This window comes from Ranitomeya imitator, chromosome 5 (genome assembly GCF_032444005.1).
Source record: "Ranitomeya imitator isolate aRanImi1 chromosome 5, aRanImi1.pri, whole genome shotgun sequence".
Taxonomy (NCBI): Eukaryota; Metazoa; Chordata; class Amphibia; order Anura; family Dendrobatidae; genus Ranitomeya; species Ranitomeya imitator.
In genome coordinates this window covers 315312971-315334993 of record NC_091286.1, presented here as the reverse complement: position 1 = coordinate 315334993, position 22023 = coordinate 315312971, and the positions used below count along the sequence as shown (strand labels likewise).

Sequence of the window (22023 nt, the reverse complement as noted above, 5' to 3'; positions counted from 1 at the left end):
GTGTTTTACTTTATAGGTGGTCATCGCCCCACCATATTAGCACTCTGCCTAAGTTATATTACTCCTATCCTTTGTGCCCTATAGAGTGGCGGCGTCTTTGTACATTGATTGGGTACTGTTTCTTTTCCCATGAACACAGCCCTACTGGCTATCATTAGCACGTGACTGATGAAAGTCCCTTTGGACTGAAAACGTTTTAAGTGCTACAAATAAATCTATTCCACGTTTGCTGAAGATGAGTGCTAGACTTCATTTTCATTTTTATTACGAGATAATAGACACCAAATATGTCTAGGTTCTCTTTTATCTAAGTGGTGAAAAAAAAATTCCAAACTTTGCTAAAAATAAATAAATAAATAAATAAAAAATAATAATTCTCAATTTTCTGATATCCATAGCGTCTCCATTTTTCGTGATATCGGGTTGGGTGAGGACTAATTTTTTGCGTGCCGAGCTGACGTTTTTAATGATACCATTTTGGTGCAGATACGTTCTTTTGATCGCCCGTTACTGCATTTTAATGCATTGTCGCAGTGACCAAAAAACGTAATTCTGGCGTGTCAATTTTTTTTTCTTTTTTCGCTATGCCGTTTAGCGATCAGGTTAATTTTTTTTATTGATAGGATCGGGCGATACCAAATATGTGTATATTTGATTTTTTTTTTTTATTGTTTTATTTTGAATGGGGCGAAAGGGTGATTTAACCCCTTTCTGACATCGGACGTACTATCCCGTCCATGTGGGGTGGGCCCGTATGACCATGGACGGGATAGTACGTCCAGCGCGATCGGCGGCGCTCACGGGGGGAGCGCCGCCGATCGCGGCCGGGTGTCAGCTGCCTATCGCAGCTGACATCCGGCACTATGTGCCAGGAGCGGTCACGGACCGCCCCCGGCACATTAACCCCTGGCACACCGCGATCAAAGATGATTGCGATGTGCCAGCGGTGCAGGGAAGCACCGGGCAGGGAGGGGGCTCCCTGCGGGCTTCCCTGAGCCCCCCGCAGCAACGCGATGTGATCTCGTTGCTGCGAGGGTCTCACCTCCCTCCCTCCCTGCTCGAGCCCCGGATCCAAGATGGCCGTGGATTCGGGTCCTGCAGGGAGGGAGGTGGCTTCACAGAGCCTGCTCAGAGCAGGCACTGTGAAGCAGCCTGCACTGCTCTCAGATCGGTGATCTGACAGAGTGCTGTGCAAACTGTCAGATCACTGATCTGTGATGTCCCCCCCTGGGACAAAGTAAAAAAGTAAAAAAAAAATTTTCAAATGTGTAAAAAAAAAAATAAAAAAAAATATTCCAAAATAATGAAAAGAAAAAAAAATATTATTCCCATAAATACATTTCTTTATCTAAATAAAAAAAAAAAACAATAAAAGTACACATATTTAGTATCGCCGCGTCCGTAACGGCCCGACCTATAAAACTGGCCCACTAGTTAACCCCTTCAGTAAACACCGTAAGAAAAAAAAAAAAAAACGAGGCAAAAAACAACGCTTTATTATCATACCGCCGAACAAAAAGTGGAATAACACGCGATCAAAAAGACAGATATAAATAACCATGGTACCACTGAAAACGTCATCCTGTCCCGCAAAAAACGAGCCGCCATACAGCATCATCAGCAAAAAAATAAAAAAGTTATAGTCCTGAGAATAAAGCGATGCCAAAATAATTATTTTTTCTATAAAATAGTTTTTATCGTATAAAAGCGCCAAAACATAAAAAAATGATATAAATGAGGTATCGCTGTAATCGTACTGACCCGAAGAATAAAACTGCTTTATCAATTTTACCAAACGCGGAACGGTATAAACGCCTCCCCCAAAAGAAATTCATGAATAGCTGGTTTTTGGTCATTCTGCCTCACAAAAACCGGAATAAAAAGCGATCAAAAAATGTCACGTGCCCGAAAATGTTACCAATAAAAATGTCAACTCGTCCCGCAAAAAACAAGACCTCACATGACTCTGTGGACCAAAATATAGAAAAATTATAGCTCTCAAAATGTGGTAACGCAAAAAATATTTGAAGCGTCTTTCAGTGTGTGACGGCTGCCAATCATAAAAATCCGCTAAAAAAAACGCTATAAAAGTAAATCAAACCCCCCTTCATCACCCCCTTAGTTAGGGAAAAATTAAAAAAAATGTATTTATTTCCATTTTCCCATTAGGGCTAGGGTTAGGGTTAGGGCTAGGGTTAGGATTAGGGTTAGGGCTAGGTTTAGGGCTAGGGTTAGGGCTAGGGCTACAGTTAGGGTTGGGGCTAAAGTTAGTGTTAGGGTTTAGATTACATTTACGGTTGGGAATAGGGTTGGGATTAGGGTTAGGGGTGTGTCTGGGTTAGAGGTGTGGTTAGGGTTACTGTTGGGATTAGGGTTAGGGATGTGTTTGGATTAGGGTTTCAGTTATAAGTGGGGGGTTTCCACTGTTTAGGCACATCAGGGGCTCTCCAAACGCGACATGGCGTCCGATCTCAATTTCAGCCAATTCTGCGTTGAAAAAGTAAAACAGTGCTTCTTCCCTTCCGAGCTCTCCCGTGTGCCCAAACAGGGGTTCACCCCAACATATTGGGTATCAGCGTACTCAGAACAAATTGGACAACAACTTTTGGGGTCCAATTTCTCCTGTTACCCTTGGGAAAATACAAAACTTGGGGCTAAAACATATTTTTTGTGGGAAAAAAAAAGATTTTTTATTTTCACGGCTCTGCGTTATAAACTGTAGTGAAACACTTGGGGGTTCAAAGTTCTCACAACACATCTAGATTAGTTCCCTGGGGGGTCTAGTTTCCAATATGGGGTCACTTGTGGGGGGTTTCTACTGTTTAGGTACATTAGGGGCTCTGCAAATGCAATGTGACACCTGCAGACCATTCCATCTAAGTCCTCATTCCAAATGGAGCTCCTTCCCTTCCGAGCTCTCCCATCCGCCCAAACAGTGGTTTACTCCCACATATGGGGTATCAGCGTACTCAGGACAAATTGTACAACAACTTTTGGGGTCCAATTTCTTCTCTTACCCTTGGGAAAATAAAAAATTGGGGGCGAAAAATAATTTTTGTGAAAAAATATGATTTTTTATTTTTACGGTTCTACATTATAAACTTCTGTGAAGCACTTGGTGGGTCAAAGTGCTCACCACACCTCTAGATAAGTTCCTTAGGGGGTCTACTTTCCAAAATGGTGTCACTTGTGGGGGGTTTCAATGTTTAGCCACATCAGGGGCTCTCCAAACGAAACATGGCGTCCCATCTCAATTCCAGTCAATTTTGCATTGAAAAGTCAAATGGCGCGCCTTCGCTTCCGAGCTCTGCCATGCGCCCAAACAGTGGTTTACCCCCACATGTGGGGTATTGGCATACTCAGGACAAATTGTACAACAATGTTTGGGGTCCATTTTCTCCTGTTACCCTTGGTAAAATAAAACAAATTGGAGCTGAATTAAATTTTTTGTGAAAAAAAGTTAAATGTTCATTTTTATTTAAACATTCAAAAAATTCCTGTGAAGCACCAGAAGGGTTAATAAACTTCTTGAATATGGTTTTGAGCACCTTGAGGGGTGTAGTTTTTAGAATGGTGTCACACTTGGGTATTTTCTATCATATAGACCCCTCAAAATGACTTCAAATGAGATGTGGTCCCTAAAATAAAATGGTGTTGTAGAAATGAGAAATTGCTGGTCAACTTTTAACCCTTATAACTCCCTAACAAAAAAAAAATTTTGGTTCCAAAATTGTGCTGATGTAAAGTAGATATGTGGGAAATGTTACTTATTAAGCATTTTGTGTGACATATCTCTGTGATTTAATTGCATAAAAATTCAAAGTTGGAAAATTGCGAAATTTTCATAATTTTCGCCAAATTTCCGTTTTTTTCACAAATAAACGCAGGCACTATCAAAGAATTTTTACCATTGTCATGAAGTACAATATGTCACGAGAAAACAATGTCAGAATCACCAGGATCCATTGAAGCGTTCCAGAGTTATAACCTCATAAAGGGACAGTGGTCAGAATTGTAAAAATTGGCCCGGTCATTAACGTGCAGACCACCCTTGGGGGTAAAGGGGTTAAAGTTTGTTTTTTTTTTTTTTTTGTTTTTTACTTTTGCCATGCCTGAATAGCCTCCAAGAGAGTCTAGAACAGGGGTCCCGAACTCCAGGCTTTCAGGATTTCTTTAGTATTGCATCGGTGGTAATGTGATCAACTGCACAGGTGATGATTCCAACCCCTGTGCAATACTAAGGAAATCCTGAAAACCTGCACTGTTGGCGGCCCTCGAGACCTGGAGTTGGGGACAACTGGTCTAGAACCTGGCTCTGCTCTAATCGCTCCAGTGTAGTAGAATTACTATGAGCGCAGATAACAGGGTGGCGCTCACAGCAATCCGGCATCAACAACCATAGAGGTCTAACTCTTTAATAGACCTCTGGTTGTCAAGGCGACGCATCGATGACCCCCGATCACGAGACGGGGTCAGCGATGCACTCATTTCCGGCCCAATGGTCGGAAGCTCTAGTTAAATCCCGCTGTCAGATTTTGACAGAGGCATTTAACTAGTTAATAGCGGCAGATGGATCACGATTCCACCCGCCACTATTGTGGGCACATGTCAGCTGTACAAAACAGCTGACATGTCCCGGCTTTGATGTGGGTTCACTGCGGGAGCCCGCATCAAAGCGGGGGTTCTGACCTCGGATGTACTATCTCTTCCGAGGTCAGAAAGGGGTTAATAATGCAAGGGTCACGGGAAATGCAGCACAACATAACGTCAGCCATGCGTTCAGACTGCTAACAGGCAAGACTTCAGTGTCCTCACCAACAGGACGACGGACCATGCGGTCCTTCTCCTCCCTGTCCTCAGGCCATCCATGCTGAACAGACGGTATGACAGCAGTTGTGCATGTAGTACCATCTATAGCGCATGAAAGTAGCTCCTGATCTTCCTCCTCCTCTTCCTTATTGTCTACCAATCCACGTTGGGACATGAGGCTGGGATGTGTGTAATCACCCTGTATGGTTCCTTGCTCCATGTCCTCGTACTCCGCCTGCAATGCATCCTCTTTCATTGTGAGCAGAGAGCTTTTCAGAATGCAGAGAAGTGGGATGGTGACGCTAATTATGGCGCCATCACCACTCACTATCTTGGTGGAGTCCTCAAAGTTTTGTAGGATGGTACATATGTCTGACATCCATGTCCATTCCTGAGGTCTTGTGTGTGGAGTCTAAACTGAATATCGACGGCCTTGTTGATGCTGGTAATTAACAACTGCCCTCTTCTGCTCACAAATCCTTTCCAAAATTTGCAGTGTAGAGTTCCATCGCGTGGGGACATCACACACCAGTCGGTGAGCCGGAAGCTGCAAACGCTGCTGAAGCACGGCAAGGACGGCTGAAGCTGTAGCTGACTTTCTAAAATGGGCACACAGGCGCGTACTTTCACAAGAAGATCCGGCAGCTCCAGGTAGCTTTTGAGAAAGCGTTGAACAACGAGGTTAAGCACATGGGCCAGACATCGTACATGTGTGAGCTCACCTTGCCTCAGAGCCGCCACCAGGTTCCAGCCATTGTTACACACGACCATGCCTGGCTGTAGGTTCAGCAGTGTCAGCAACAAATCTGACTGCTCTTTCAGAGCTGTCCACAACTCTTCAGCATTGTTCGGTTTGTCACCTAAGCAGATTAGCTTCAGCACAGCCTGTTGCCGCTTGGCTGAGGCAGTGCTACTGACTAATGTGCTCATTTCAGAGATGGAGGCTGAAGAGGAGAAGGAGGTGCTGGAGCTGTAGACTGTGTGGGCAACCCTGATAGACGTAGGGCCCGCAATGCACGGCGTCGGGAGGACGTGTTCCATCCTAATGTCCGACTGGGTCACGGCTTCCATTATGTTAACCCAGTGTGCCACCAGTGAGATGTACTGTCCCTGCCCACAAGCACTTGTCCACGTGTCCGTGGTTAGGTGGACTTTCCCAGCAACAGCATTGTTAAGGGCATGGGTAATGTTCAGCTTCTTCGGCCCGGCTCTCTGCAGCCAGTCCAGCTCCTCCGGCCCGGCTCTCTGCAGCCAGCAGCCAGTCCAGATCCTCAGGCCCGGCTCTCTGCAGCCAGTCCAGATCCTCAGGCCCGGCTCTCTGCAGCCAGTCCAGATCCTCAGGCCCGGCTCTCTGCAGCCAGTCCAGATCCTCAGGCCCGGCTCTCTGCAGCCAGTCCAGATCCTCAGGCCCGGCTCTCTGCAGCCAGTCCAGATCCTCAGGCCCGGCTCTCTGCAGCCAGTCCAGATCCTCAGGCCCGGCTCTCTGCAGCCAGTCCAGATCCTCAGGCCCGGCTCTCTGCAGCCAGTCCAGATCCTCAGGCCCGGCTCTCTGCAGCCAGTCCAGATCCTCAGGCCCGGCTCTCTGCAGCCAGTCCAGATCCTCAGGCCCGGCTCTCTGCAGCCAGTCCAGATCCTCAGGCCCGGCTCTCTGCAGCCAGTCCAGATCCTCAGGCCCGGCTCTCTGCAGCCAGTCCAGATCCTCAGGCCCGGCTCTCTGCAGCCCGTCCAGATCCTCAGGCCCGGCTCTCTGCAGCCCGTCCAGATCCTCAGGCCCGGCTCTCTGCAGCCCGTCCAGATCCTCAGGCCCGGCTCTCTGCAGCCCGTCCAGATCCTCAGGCCCGGCTCTCTGCAGCCCGTCCAGATCCTCAGGCCCGGCTCTCTGCAGCCCGTCCAGATCCTCAGGCCCGGCTCTCTGCAGCCCGTCCAGATCCTCAGGCCCGGCTCTCTGCAGCCCGTCCAGATCCTCAGGCCCGGCTCTCTGCAGCCCGTCCAGATCCTCAGGCCCGGCTCTCTGCAGCCCGTCCAGATCCTCAGGCCCGGCTCTCTGCAGCCCGTCCAGATCCTCAGGCCCGGCTCTCTGCAGCCCGTCCAGATCCTCAGGCCCGGCTCTCTGCAGCCCGTCCAGATCCTCAGGCCCGGCTCTCTGCAGCCCGTCCAGATCCTCAGGCCCGGCTCTCTGCAGCCCGTCCAGATCCTCAGGCCCGGCTCTCTGCAGCCCGTCCAGATCCTCAGGCCCAGCTCTCTGCAGCCCGGTAAGTGGCCTGAAAAAGTCCTCAAACTGTAGAAAGCACGACTATACGCACTGCAATGTAACCTGACTTGCTGCTCATATCCTCAGTTCTTTGGCTACTTTTAACCGTTTCACTTTTCCAAAGGCGACAAGTGGTTACAATAAGTCTCTCGACCGTCGTTCTGGCATTTTCTGCTTGGAAGCCGCTCGCTATTTTATACAGCACAAGCTTTAAAAAAAGAGAAGACTGTTGGCAAAGATATCGCAAAAACAACTGAAAAGATGCAAAAAAAAAAAAATAAAATGGAAAAATAAGGATTTGGGAAAAATAAGCACCAGCGTCTCCTGAGCGTTCTTCTGCAGGTACGTAAGAGATGACGTGGGCACATACCCACCTTCTGCCCACGGTGACACTAAATGGCCAGGAATGGGTGGGCACGGATTTACAGGCGAAGGGGCCTATTAGAAAACTGTCAAAAATACAACAGAGGACATAATCTGAGGCAATGTCCCCCTGTGATTACAGACAGGCTGCAGTGCCTAGAATGAGCAGCTATTACATGGCATTCCCTGCGCCCCCATAACCTCTGGGGGTCTCCACCCTCTCAGACCTAGGAGCAGGTATAACCCGGGCACAGCGCCTACTTACAGCACAGCAGTCCGCTCCCGGCTGTGTACCGCCGCCACCCACGTGTCCTCCTGGGAAGCGTCCACACTGCAGCAATAACACGGCTACGGAAGCCGGGAGGGGCCGCGCCTCACACTGGAGCTGATGGATTTAGCTTTGACATTTCCCTGCCGGTGATAATAACAGCGCTGCTCGGTATGGACCGGCGTCCCCTGTAACAAGTCTCCGTGCAGCGGGGCCGGTGCTGGGTTATTAGTGCTATGGCTAACGTGACAGCTTGCAGGAATTTCCGGGGCGCTCCCCTCCCTCTCTGCAGCAGGACGTTTCCGCCCGGTGGAGGTGACACCAGTGACCGGCGCAATGTCTGCTTGGCTCGGGCGCTTGTGTGTGGCAGTGAGAGCTGTGAACAGAGCTGGCACCGTACAGAGGGCAGCAGCAGCTCGCCAGGGTGAGATTCCATGTATCATGTGCTACAAGTATGTGCTCGTCCCAGTGCCTGGCTCAGTTTTGAGCACGAAGCCCGGGTGCCGGCACATCCTTCCCACCGCCCGGAAAGCCCGGTGCCGGCACATCCTTCCCACCGCCCGGAAAGCCCCGGTGCCGGCACATCCTTCCCACCGCCCGGAAAGCCCCGGTTCCGGCACATCCTTCCCACCGCCCGGAAAGCCCGGTGCCGGCACATCCTTCCCACCGCCCGGAAAGCCCCGGTGCCGGCACATCCTTCCCACCGCCCGGAAAGCCCCGGTTCCGGCACATCCTTCCCACCGCCCGGAAAGCCCCGGTTCCGGCACATCCTTCCCACCGCCCGGAAAGCCCCGGTGCGGGCACATCCTTCCCACAGCCCGGAAAGCCCCGGTGCCGGCACATCCTTCCCACAGCCCGGAAAGCCCCGGTGCCGGCACATCCTTCCCACCGCCCGGAAAGCCCAGTGCCGGCACATCCTTCCCACCGCCCGGAAAGCCCCGGTGCCGGCACATCCTTCCCACCGCCCGGAAAGCCCCGGTTCCGGCACATCCTTCCCACCGCCCGGAAAGCCCCGGTGCCGGCACATCCTTCCCACCGCCCGGAAAGCCCCGGTGCGGGCACATCCTTCCCACAGCCCGGAAAGCCCCGGTGCCGGCACATCCTTCCCACCGCCCGGAAAGCCCCGATGCCGGCACATCCTTCCCACAGCCCGGAAAGCCCCGGTTCCGGCACATCCTTCCCACCGCCAGGAAAGCCCCGGTGCCGGCACATCCTTCCCACCGCCAGGAAAGCCCCGGTGCCGGCACATCCTTCCCACCGCCCGGAAAGCCCCGGTGCCGGCACATCCTTCCCACAGCCCGGAAAGCCCCGGTGCCGGCACATCCTTCCCACAGCCCGGAAAGCCCCGGTGCCGGCACATCCTTCCCACAGCCCGGAAAGCCCCAGTGCCGGCACATCCTTCCCACCGCCCGGAAAGCCCCAGTGCCGGCACATCCTTCCCACCGCCCGGAAAGCCCCGGTGCGGGCACATCCTTCCCACAGCCCGGAAAGCCCCGGTGCCGGCACATCCTTCCCACAGCCCGGAAAGCCCCAGTGCCGGCACATCCTTCCCACAGCCCGGAAAGCCCCAGTGCCGGCACATCCTTCCCACAGCCCGGAAAGCCCCAGTGCCGGCACATCCTTCCCACAGCCCGGAAAGCCCCAGTGCCGGCACATCCTTCCCACCGCCCGGAAAGCCCCGATGACGGCACATCCTTCCCACCGCCCGGAAAGCCCCGGTGCTGGCACAGCTTTCCCACTGCCCAGAAAGCCATTTCCATTGACCTCCTGGATTTTCCACTACTGATTGTTTCATGCTCACGGCTTATATCGCATGGATTCCAGAAATTACACCTGCAGACATCTATGGGCTCTGTGTACTCCCAATCTACTATATAATTGTCTAAGGGTCACTTCCATCTTTCTGTCTGTTTGTCACGGATATTCATTGGTCGCGGCCTCTGTCTGTCATGGATTCCAAGTTAATTGGTCTCGCCAGCTGCCTGTCGCGATTAATCGGCGACGGCCACAATCCGATTAGTTCCTCCCCTGCAGTCAGCGCCCGGCGCCCTCTCCATACTCCACACAGTCACCGCTTACACAGGGTTAATGCCAGCGGTAACGGACCGCGTTATGCTGCAGGTAAATCACTTTGTTACCGCCGCTATTAACCCTGTGTGACCAAGTTTTTACTATTGATGCTGCCTATGCAGCGTCAATAGTAAAAACATCTAATGTTAAAAAATAATAATAATAAAAAAAAATTATATACTCACCTTTCGCGACGCGTCGGTGACCGCTCCATGCAAGCGGCAGGTTCCGGTGCCAAGGATGGTATGGGAGAAGGACCTGCCATGATGTCACTGTCGTTATTATTATTATTTATTGTTATAGCGCCATTTATTCCATGGCACTTTACATGTGAGGAGGGGTATACATAATAAAAACTAGTACAATAATCTTAAACAATACAAGTCATAACTGGTACAGGAGGAATGAGGACCCTGCCCGCGAAGGCTCACAATCTACAAGGGATGGGTGAGAATACAGTATTCAAGGGTAGAGCTGGTCATACAGCGGTTTGGTCGATCGGTGGTTACTGCAGGTTGTAGGCTTGTCGGAAGAGGTGGGTCTTCAGGTTCTTTTTGAAGGTTTCGATGGTAGGCAAGAGTCTGATGTGTTGTGGTAGAGAGTTCCAGAGTAGGGGTGATGCGCGAGAGAAATCTTGTATACAATTGTGGGAAGAGGAGATAAGAGGGGAATAGAGAAGGAGATCTTGTGAGGATCGGAGGTTGCGTGTAGGTAAGTACCGGGAGACGAGGTCACAGATGTATGGAGGAGACAGGTTGTGGATGGCTTTGTGCGTCATGGTTAGGCTTTTGTAGTGGAGTCTCTGGGCAATGGGGAGCCAGTGAAGGGATTGACAGAGGGGAGAAGCTGGGGAATAGCGGGGGGACAGGTGGATTAGTCGGGCACCAGAGTTTAGAATAGATTGGAGGGGTGCGAGAGTGTTAGAGGGGAGGCCACAGAGCAGGAGGTTGCAGTAGTCAAGGCGAGAGATGATGAGGGCATGGACTAGGGTTTTTGCAGATTCTTGGTTGAGGAATGTACGGATTCGTGAAATATTTTTGAGTTGAAGTCGGCAGGAAGTGGAAAGGGCTTGGATATGTGGTTTGAAGGAGAGATCAGCGTCGAGGATTACCCCAAGGCAGCAAGCTTGTGGGACTAGGGAGAATGGGCAGTCATGCACTGTAATGGATAGGTTCATTGGGGGGGGTCGCGTGAGATGGGGGAAAGATGATGAATTCTGTTTTGTCCATGTTAAGTTTGAGAAATCTAGCGGAGAAGAAGGATGAAATAGTGGACAGACATTGAGGGATTCTGGTTAGTAGGGAGGTGATATCTGGTCCAGAGATGTAGATCTGTGTTTCATCAGCATAGAGGTGATACTGAAAGCCATGAGATTCTATGAGCTGTCCCAGGCCAAAGGTGTAAATGGAGAAGAGCAGGGGCCCAAGGACTGAACCTTGTGGGACTCCCGACAGATAGGGGGCGAGGTGAGGAGGTGGTGTGTGAGTGGTTTGACGCTGAATGTCCGGTCTGTTAGGTATGATGAGATCCAGGATAGGGCCAAGTCTGTGATGCCAAGGGATGAGAGGGTCTGTAATAATAGGGAATGGTCCACTGTGTCAAAGGCAGCCGACAGGTCCAGGAGGAGGAGGACAGAGTAGTGTTGCTTGCTCTTGGCGGTTAAGAGGTCATTGGTGACCTTAGTTAGGGCAGTTTCAGTGGAATGGTGTGACCGGAAGCCAGATTGTAAGCGGTCAAAGAGGGAGCAAGAAGAGAGATGGGAGGACAGTTCAAGGTAGACGTGTTGTTCCAGTAGCTTGGAGGCATAGGGGAGAAGTGATATAGGGCGATAGCTAGATACAGAGGATGGGTCAAGAGAGGGCTTTTTGAGGATAGGTGTGATGGAGGCATGTTTAAAGCTTGAGGGGAAAACACCAGTTGTTAGTGATAGGTTGAAGAGATTGGTTAGGGTTGGGATGAAGACTGTGGTGAGGTTTGGGATGAAGTGGGATGGGATCGGGTCAAGTGCACAGGTGGTGAGATGCGATCTTGAGAGTAGAGTGGAGAGTTGATTTTATGTAATGGTGGAGAAGTTGGTTTTCGAGGTGGAGGGCTGGGAAGTCGGGAGGAAGACCATTGAGTGAGGCCGAAGGAGGAAGTGAGAGATAGAAGTTTAGTGGCAGCTGAGAGGGAAGTGTCACAGGGGATGTTGAAGTCGCCCATGATGATAGTAGGGATGTCTGCGGAAAGGAAATGAAGTGGTCAAAGAAGGTGGTGGCTGGCCCTGGGGGGCGGTAAATGACAGCCAGTTGGAGGGGAAGTAGATGCGCACAGAGTGCACCTCAAAGGAAGGGAGGGTAACAGAGGGTGGAAGTGGGATTGGGGTGAAGGAGCAGTTATCTGACAGGAGAAAACCAACTCCTCCACCATGTTTGCTGCTGGGGCGGGGTGTGTGTGAAAGGTGGAAGCCACCGTAAGGGAGTGCAGCAGGGGAGGCTGTGTCAGAAAGGGTGAGCCAGGTTTCGGTGATGGCGAGGAAGGAAAGTTTGGTAGTAACAAAAAGATCATGGATGTAGGAAAGCTTGTTGCAGACAGAGCGAGCGTTCCACCGAGCTCCTGTTAGAGGGATTGGGGAAGCAGGGGCTGGGCAAATGGGTATAAGGTTAGAGAGGTTACGGAAGGTTGTGATAGAGCGTGGATGGGAGGTAGAAATGACTGTGGGAATATGGTGAGGAGGACCAGGATTTGGAGAGATATCACCATCAGTGAGAAGGAGCAGAGAAAGTGTTAGCAGGTGGGAGCAGGAGAGGGCATGAGGTGGCTGTCTGTTTGGAGACAGAGGATTGTATGTTAAGGAACAGTTCTGAGGAGGAGGTGAGGTGGATGGGGAGGATTGAAGAGGAGATGAACAGTTCTTTACTAGGAGTAGGGATTAGGGGAGTTTGCAGAAAGTGAAGGATTATAGGGGTGAAAGTGAAAACAAACAGAAACATTGTTTACAGTGACTGGCCAGTTACCTTCAGTTCCCTTCAGGTTCAATTCAGGTTTTAATTCTACTGTAATCCACACTTTTAGGACACACTTATAGGAATCACACTGCAGACTGAAGTCTATGCAATATATGTAAAACTAAGTGCATTCAGGTGTGAAGCAGAGAGGAGTGGTCTTTGCTCATCATGGTCTGAGAATTAAGAGTGGACCAGATGCATACAATCAAGCCTGAGTAAACCAGGTCATAAATAACACAGGGTAAGCTGGGGTTAGGTGAAAGGCATACCATGAGAATGCTAGAAGCAGAGGAAAGTCTGTGTGCAAAGCTGGGTGATGTAATATGTGCACTTCATAGACAGACAGCAGGAGAGCTGGGTGGATGAACATACCTGTCAGAAGAATAGAGATGCTTGTTAGAGTGCGATGGTGGCAGGTAGAAGTCATGTGACCGCGACATCATCAAAGGCCCTGCACGAGAAGGACCTGTCATGACTTCACGGTCATGTGACCGAACCGCGACGTCATCACAGGTCTTGCGCGAGAAGGACCTGCCATGACGTCACGGTCATGTGACCGAATTACAAGGGGACCTCGGAAGGTGAGTATATGTTTATTTTTTATTTTTGAACCTGTGACATATGTGGCTGGCCAATATACTACGTGACTGGCCAATATACTACGTGGCTGGCCAATATACTACGTGGCTGGGCAGTATACTACGTGGCTTTGTGCTGTATACTACGTCGCTGTGCAATATACTACTTGGCTCTGTGCTGTATACTACGTCACTAGGCAATATGCTACGTCGCTGGGCAATATACTACGTGACTGGGCAATACTACGTGGCTGGGCAATATACTACGTGGCTGGGCAATATACTACGTGACTGGGCAATATACTACGTGGGCTGTGCAATATACTACGTGACTGGGCAATATACTACGTGGGCTGTGCAATATACTACGTGGACATGCATATTCTAGAATACCCGATGCGTTAGAATCGGGCCACCATCTAGTTATGTATAACGTGTAAATTGTTGAGAAAAACTGCAAGACATTTGATTGTTTGTGCTCATAATTTGTATTTTATTAGCATAAATGCATAATGCATTTATTACACTTTCCCGCAGCATATCATAACAGAATTGGAGGATATGGCACCTAAAGGCCCAGAAATGTCAGAAATGGGTCAGTCATTCTATCATGTGGATCATAAGCCTTTAGTCTTTTTAATATCGATTTCCAATAAATAAGAATTGATTTTTAAGAAGTATGGATGTGCCGTGTCCTCCTTTCTCCTATGATGTTTTGAGTTGAAGGTCCACAACAGGAATGCACCTATGTTCTCTACAGATCAGTCTTCTTTGAAAAGGACAATTACAGAAGTTGGAAGGCCTATCTTTTTCCTTTGTACATTTTTTAGTATGTACGCCAAAACGTTTAAATCCCTTGATGTGAAGTTTGACTTATTTATGAATGAATTTCTGCTTAAAATTGGCATATTCTAGACCGCTCATAGCTTAAAAAGGTGTGGAACATCTCGAACGGTATACGTCAGGGGTGTCACTGCCTATGCAGAGCGCAGGACTCAAGATGAGCTTGTCTTGGCTTGCAGCACTATGCACAGGCAGTGACTTCATCTTGCTGAGATCTTTTCCATATGGATTGCTGCCTAAGCAGATCACAGCAGCTGATGAGCATCTCATGTCGACTGCTGCACTCTTCAGAGGCAGGACCTAAGGCCGGGATCACACATGCGAGAAACACGGCCGAGTCTCACATGTTAATACCCGGCACTCAGGAGCGGAGCGTGCAGCTGCATAGCAATACATGGAGCCGCACGCTCCGCTCCCAAGAGCTGGCGGCTCTGCCGGGTATTAACATGCGAGACTCGGCCGTGTTTCTCGCATGAGTGATCCCGGCCTAAAGACTACTGGCACTTTACCATAGGTTCGCAGTATAGGAACTTGTGGCACCAACCGAAGTGTCAAACCAGCCTTTGGCGGCTTTACAAGTTCTAGATCATGCTATTTATCTCTGCTCTTTATCTTGTGTGCTATGTCTCAGCCTGGAGTCCACAATGGCTTGCTGTCCGCAGCTTTTCTGTCAGCTCTGGAACAACCATCAACTATGAAGAACTGAAAAACTTGCTGAAAAAGGATGGCGTTGTACACATAGATGTTCGGGAGCCATGGGAAATTAAAGAATATGGCGTTATTAAGGGATCAATCAACATCCCATGTAAGTACGGTCATTTAAAGGGTAGGACATTTTGACACAATCACTTCTTTAGTTTCATGGACTTCACATGTAATATGGTTGTGCAGAAAGATGTATGCAGAAAAGGAAAACCAATCCAATTTAGTTTCTGTGGAGGAATCCCAGCCACCATGACAGTGCTCTAGTCATCAACAGTTGTCAGATGGCACATACAGCTCCGCTAAGAGTACGCCTCAGAGAGAAAGGTATTTTATGGTACCATTGAAAGAAAAAATAATTCAGCAAGAAACGCACCCTCAAATGGTGACATAAAAACATAACGTGGATTATAAATATATCAAATGTATTGGAAGGAGATGGTGCCAAAATAAATGTGTCCTAAGAGGTTTTGTGTCTTTAAATCTGACTTTGGATAAGTATCTCTCTTGCCCCTCTCCTTCCATACACGTGAACTTTCAGCTCAGCCGAGTATTCACATCTTTTCAAGGAGAGGGCCGCTGTCAGTGCTGAGTCGGGGGCTCATCGCATGCTCATCCTGTATCTGCACATTCAGCCAACTTTAATTAAAATGGTTGACCTTAGGATAAATAATCAATATATTAAGCTTAGTCAGTCCCCAGCTAAACATAATAGTAATTTGTTTCTATAGCACCAACATATTCCGCAGCACTTTACATTACGCAGGGGCTTATACACACAATTAAGACATTACAGAATAACACAGAATTCAGATAAGAGGAGTGAGGGTCCTGCTGGCGAGCTACAATCTATGAGTAATTAGGAGGATATGAAACTGTGGTAAAGTAAACTGTGCTGTAGTGGACGGTCCGGCCATCAGTATAATAAGGTATTAACATAACGCTGCATGAGCCGTCACCAGCCGGGAACTGGACAGTACAGACGGAGGGCTAACAAGTGCATTGAGGGGGTGAACAGATGCTACAAGGGACCAGATTCTGAGGGAAATGTTAGAAGGGCATAAAAGCATTATTATAATTATATTAGTGACGTGAGGTGATGGGCCAGTCTAAAGAAGTGTTTTTTTAGGGCACGCTTAAAACTGAAAGTGCTGATATTGGACTACTATGCATATCCTAATAGCGGAGGTTCAGCACACAGCACTCCCACCATCAGCTTTCTCCAGCCCTGATGGCGGCTGGATATAAACAGTGTTTGGAGCCAGACCAGCACAACTCTGTTCACTGTATGTGGTAGTAGTGCTGAGCAGGGCTGTGTCCGTAAGCCAAGCCTCCGACTTCTCAATTTCAGACTCTCCACAGCACTGGTCACTACTGAGCGTGTACATAAAGTGCAGCACAGATTCATCTCCACAGCACTGGTCACTACTGAGCATGGACATAAACTGCAGCACAGATTCATCTCCACAGCACTGGTCACTACTGAGCGTGTACATAAAGTGCAGCACAGATTCATCTCCACAGCACTAGTCACTACTGAGCATGGACATAAAGTGCAGCACAGATTCATCTCCACAGCACTGCCTCACTACTGAGCATGGACATAAAGTGCAGCACAGATTCATCTCCACAGCACTGGTCACTACTGAGCATGGACATAAAGTGCAGCACAGATTCATCTCACCTCCGACCCCACAGCACTGGTCACTACTGAGCATGGACATAAAGTGCAGCACAGATTCATCTCCTCAGCACTGCCTCACTACTGAGCATGGACATAAAGTGCAGCACAGATTCATCTCGCCTCCGACCCCACAGCACTGGTCACTACTGAGCATGGACATAAAGTGCAGCACAGATTCATCTCCACAGCACTGGTCACTACTGAGCATGGACATAAAGTGCAGCACAGATTCATCTCCTCAGCACTGCCTCACTACTGAGCATGGACATAAAGTGCAGCACAGATTCATCTCGCCTCCGACCCCACAGCACTGGTCACTACTGAGCATGGACATAAAGTGCAGCACAGATTCATCTCACCTAAAAGCCCAGATCCTTAATCAGGAACAGAACAGACATTTATTGGCGTTTATCCCATGTTCTGTGTTCCGGAGCCTCCCGGATTCCAGCATGCCGGAGGGTGATGCATTTCTGTTAATTGACAGTTCATTGTTGTATCGCCGAGCTGTGCACTCCCCGATGCCGCAAGCAGAGACAACTTTGTCTCTTCAGCATCACAAGAGAGAGCACAGGGGCCCCAAAGCTGGCCCTACAGAAGAGTCTGTAAGCTCTGCACTCCTTGCTGCTGATAGACAGCAGAGGTGGTCAGTAACCTTGGCAATGTGCAGTACATTATAAATCACATTTCCTCTGTTCTTGAGAACAGAGCGGATTTTTACTAAGAGGTAAATTGGATAGTTTCCAACGGTAGATTACTTCTGTCATCTGTATGCTGATAGTCATGATTACCTTTAACTATTTTTGTTTGTTTAGTGGGAGAACTAGGGGCCGCACTTCAAATGACTCCAGAGGATTTTGAGAAGAAATATGAAAAGAAGTTGCCAGAGAAATCCAACCCCTTGGTCTTTTCTTGTCTTGCTGGTATTCGCAGTGGAAAAGCTTTAGGTGTAGCAACTTCACTTGGTTACAGTAGGTAAGCGGTTCCCCAGGCGGGAAAAAAAGCTTTTTGTGAAATTCCACAAAACACCTCAAAAGATAGAAATAAGCGTCGCTATAAAGTGTGTATCATAATGTGGTCAACACAAATTGCTGGTGCTGACAGCTCAGCCATGTAGTTCCTGCCTTTCAGGGTTGGAGTGCTAATTGTGCCACTAAACACTTCACGATGAGGGACCATTTCTGTTTTTTTCCTCACCTTCTTCTAACACTTTCTATTTTTCTGTCCGCCTAGATGTGAGGGCTTGTTTTCTGCTGGACGCGTTGTACTTTTGAATGACACCATTCTTTTTACCACAATGTACTGGAAAATGGGAAAAAAATTATTCCTAGTGAGGAGAATCTGTGAATATAATGCAATTCTGGGAATTGTTTATACGGTGTACGTTGTGTGGTAACAATGACCCCACAATATGATTCTGCTCATCGGTACAATTACAGCGATACCCAACATGTCCATTATGTATATTTTAGTTCTCGCCAATTGTCAGAGGCAGGAAGATGGGCGAGAATATGAAGAATAGAAAATGAAGGTACTCAGCGCAGGAATTGGCCAATTTATGTGAGCCCAACAGCCAGCTTTTATCCCAGGAGAGGCACCATGTAAGGTTAGGGGTACACCTTGTCAATAGCGGTTGGGCTCACATGAATTGGCCAAATTGTGCGCTAGGTACCTTCAGTTTTTAAATGGTCCATTTAAACAGACCAATCACAGTTGTATGGCACAGAATAGTTAATATGAATGAACATTTCACTTGTTTGTTGGGTGTCTGCCGGCCAATAGGAATGAGCGCTCCTATGAATACTCTTTTCCTGATTATTGGCTCATCTAAATAGTCCCTATGTCTTGATATTGCATGGAACTGCATGCTTAGGATCCAAAAATGTGTGTACTACTGGGTCCATATTATTGAAGTATTATACCTCAGTAATGCAGTTAGCAGACTTAAAGGGAATCTGTCACCAGGTGTTTGCCAGCTCATCTATGAGCTGCATGATGAAGAGACAGAGACCCTGATTCCAGGAAAGTATCACTTAGGCTACTTTCACACATCAGGTTTTTTGTTTCAGGCTAAATCCGGCTCTTTGGAGAAAAAACGGAAAAAATAAAAACCGGAACCGGTTTTTCCCCCATTGACTTGTATTAGCGCCGGCTGGCCCAGCGTTTCTTCCGTTTTTTTTCCGGATCCGGCAAACATTCGATTCTGACGTCTGGAAAAAACGTCTACTGTAACATTTTTTGTCTCCGGCGAAAAAGCCTGAAGTGCCGGATCCGGCCCTTCCGGCTGTTTGCTAGAATGGAAGCCGGAAGGTGCTGGATTCAGAAAAAGCCAGATCTGGCGGCCTGATTTGTTTTTTTAAACTGAGCATGCTAAAATTTTTATTTTTTTTATCCAATAATCTAGATAGGCTAGCCGGATCCATCAAATCCGTTTTTCACAATCTGCGCCCGTATCCAGTTTTTCCAACATTCGCCGTATTTAGCCTGAAACAAAAAACCTGATGTGAAAGTAGCCTTACTGGGCTGCTTGCTATAGTTTTCATAAAATCACTGTTTTATCAGTAGGACATTATCATTAGAGGACTAGTAAACCTGCTGCCAGGTAGCCAAGCATATTCATGTGCTCCGTATAATCCAACCTCCACCTTTGTTCTGGCAGCTTTCTGCGTACACTCAGCATTCATAGAACTTTTGGATCTGCAGCAGATAAATGACAGCAGCCCAGTAAGTGACACATCACTGGAATCAGAATCTCTCCCCCTACATTTTCTCGGCCTGGCCTAGGGGCAGAGACCCTGATTCCAGCTTTGTCACTTACTGTTCTGCTTTGTGTCATTTTGATACAATCACTGTTTTCTCTACTGTAGAACTAGCAGTGCTGAGAATGCCGAACCCTTTATAATCACACCACACTACTGATTTGGCAACTATCTGTGTACACTATACATTGACAGAAAACTGCTAATCAGTGGAGGGGCTACACAAGGCAGTTGACTAGGAGGCACAAAAACTAGTCCTATAGTGATAATCTGCTACTAAAACACTGATTTGTTTTTTAAATGGCAACACCCATCCCCCCGCCACTGATTAGCAGCTCTCTGGGCCAAGTAGATCTACAGTAGAGAAAACAGTGATATCTATATGACCCTAACCAGCCCAGTAAGCGATCCATCACTGGAATCAGGATCTCAGCCCCTACATTAAGCTGCCTTCAGATTACCTTTATTAATAATAAAAATTAACCAAAGCCCTGATTCATTGGCGTGCCATACATCTGTGTTAATGAGGGGTATGCAGGAATAAGATGTGTCGAATTAATTAAGGGGCGTACACCATTTAATGAATTTGGTGCATCTTACCAGTGGCGCGCAGCTCTCCAGTCAGTAGTAACATTAGATTTCTCTCCAGTTTTCTGGCATAAACACTTTGATGAATCGGAGCACAAGTGTTTTATAACATAAATGGCACTTGCCAGTTCCTCGTACGATTTCTTACAAGACCTTTCTTTCTTTCTTTTTTTAGTGTTCATCACTATACGGGAGGCTTTGATGATTGGACAAGGCATGAGTTGCCAGAAAAACAATCCTGAACTTTTTCTTCAGCCACGTCGGCAATCAAATGTATGATGGCGAGTGTGAAACATTGCACTAAGGTTGATTATTCATTTCATGCTCCACCCTTGTATGAAAACAGGAGAAGACTGTATAGAAATCTTTTCTCAGTAGGAAAGGAACATGTACAGAAGATCCGGGTTTGTGACACTTTCCTAATGGATTATGTAGCTGGCTCTATTACTTTTCTTTTTTTTTAGTAGGATTTGCAGATGTACCGTAATTTTAAAAATGGCATCAGATCCCAGCAGGGAAGTGCAGGAAAAGGGAAATTTTTTAGCAAAGTGTATTTATGGTAAAAGGTTGCAATTGTTATGTGTCCTTCTATAGGACATTCTGTCCTGGTACTGTGGTGCACATAGCGGGACGCGGTTTATCAAAAGATTAACTACTGTGATCGTCACATCGCATGGACAGATTTGTAGCCGCTGAAAGTCTAAAATGTATAATACAATTCTATATGCTAAAATAAAACGCTTTAATGGTGCATATACACAGCAACTTGCAAAACAATTGTTGCATTTTTAGTGACCTATTTTGTTCCAAAAATGCTGCAGCTAAATTTTTGATAGGAAACGAGAATATAAAACACAGTAATTACAATGCATTTTTTTACTTTACTTGTACTTTTCGGTGATAGTGCCCTTTTTTTGGAGGTCAAAACAGCATCATTCCCATTTTCTGCCTTTTTTTTTTTTTTTTTTTTTTACATTACAAAGTCAAGTGATTTTACAAAGAATCTTGGATTCATATGATGTATACGGTAAATCACATGATTTGTACTGTTAAATGTATCTGAAAAAAGATCACCCAATTAAAATCCACAAAAGATAGTAAAAACAGCAAGGTCTAAGACTTTCTCCATAATACCATTTTTTTGTTTGTTATTTTTTAGTCATGCCATGAACTTAACGCATAAGCCTTTTTTGCTGTTCATTACATAAGTAGCATTTTTCTCCCTGTATTTTTTACGTTCTCTAAATAAACCTATAAGGGAGATGTGCTACAAATAGCCACCCCCAAAACTTGCTTAATTAAAAAAAAAAAAAATTGTAATGCTTTTCTTATTTCCATATACACTTTGATGTAACATTTAGCAACAGCATTTTTGGGCAGTGAAAATGAATGAAAAACTGTGTCGAACCATCCTAAGGCTGCATTCACACATCGGTGTGAAACTATGTGCTGTTTTTTTTTTTTTTTTTTTTTTTTTAAATCGGCCAGCTCAAAGACCAGTAACATTGAATGAATCTACAGGGTGGGCTACTTATAGGGATACACCTAAATAAAATGGGAACGGTTAGTGATATCAACTTCCTGTTTGTGGCACATTAATATATGGGAGGGGGAAAACTTTTCAAGATGGGTGGTGACCACGGCAGCCATGTTGAAGTCGGTCATTTTGGATTCAACTATTTTTTCCAATGGGAAGAGGGTGAAGTGACATCAAACTTATTGAGAATTATACAAGAAAAACAATGGTGTGCTTGGTTTTAACGACAACCAATCCACTTTTCAGGAAACTGTTCATGTTGGAATGCTTGAATCTGACACCTATAATGTGGTGGTGCACCATCTTGCTGGAAAAACCTCAGGGAACGTGCCATCTTCAGTGCATAAAGAAGGCGACACATCATCATGTTGGTAGTCGTGGGCCAGTTGAATGGCCACCAAGGTCTCCCAATCTGACCCCCATAGACTTATCTGTGGGGTCACCTGAAGGCAATTGTCTATGCTGTGAAGATATGAGATGTGCAGCATCTGAAACAACGGATACTGGAAGCCTGTGCTAGCATTTCTTCTGTGGTGTTAGTGTGTCAAGTGTGGGAGAAGAGGGTTGTATTGACAATCCAACACAAT

The 22023-nt window shown here is 47.3% G+C and overlaps 2 protein-coding genes across 5 annotated transcripts in view; one reads left to right on the top strand and one right to left on the bottom strand.

Annotated features, from left to right (window-relative positions):
* USP45 (ubiquitin specific peptidase 45) overlaps positions 1-8138 on the bottom strand; it is a 196510-nt gene extending 188372 nt beyond the window's left edge. The window contains exon 1 of one of the 4 annotated variants that reach the window (XM_069726315.1): positions 7689-8138. The gene's annotated coding sequence lies outside the window, so the exon portion shown is untranslated. The remainder of the gene's footprint in view (positions 1-7688) is intronic. The other 3 variants (XM_069726316.1, XM_069726317.1, XM_069726318.1) reach the window with 3 other exon arrangements.
* LOC138637539 (thiosulfate sulfurtransferase/rhodanese-like domain-containing protein 3) lies at positions 7918-20867 on the top strand. The gene is made up of 4 exons (XM_069726319.1): positions 7918-8115; positions 14801-14974; positions 17368-17527; positions 20075-20867. Exons 1-4 carry the CDS (start codon positions 8028-8030, stop codon positions 20139-20141), a joined length of 489 nt encoding a protein of 162 aa, XP_069582420.1. The 5' UTR covers positions 7918-8027; the 3' UTR covers positions 20142-20867.
* Positions 20868-22023: the final 1156 nt, after the last annotated feature.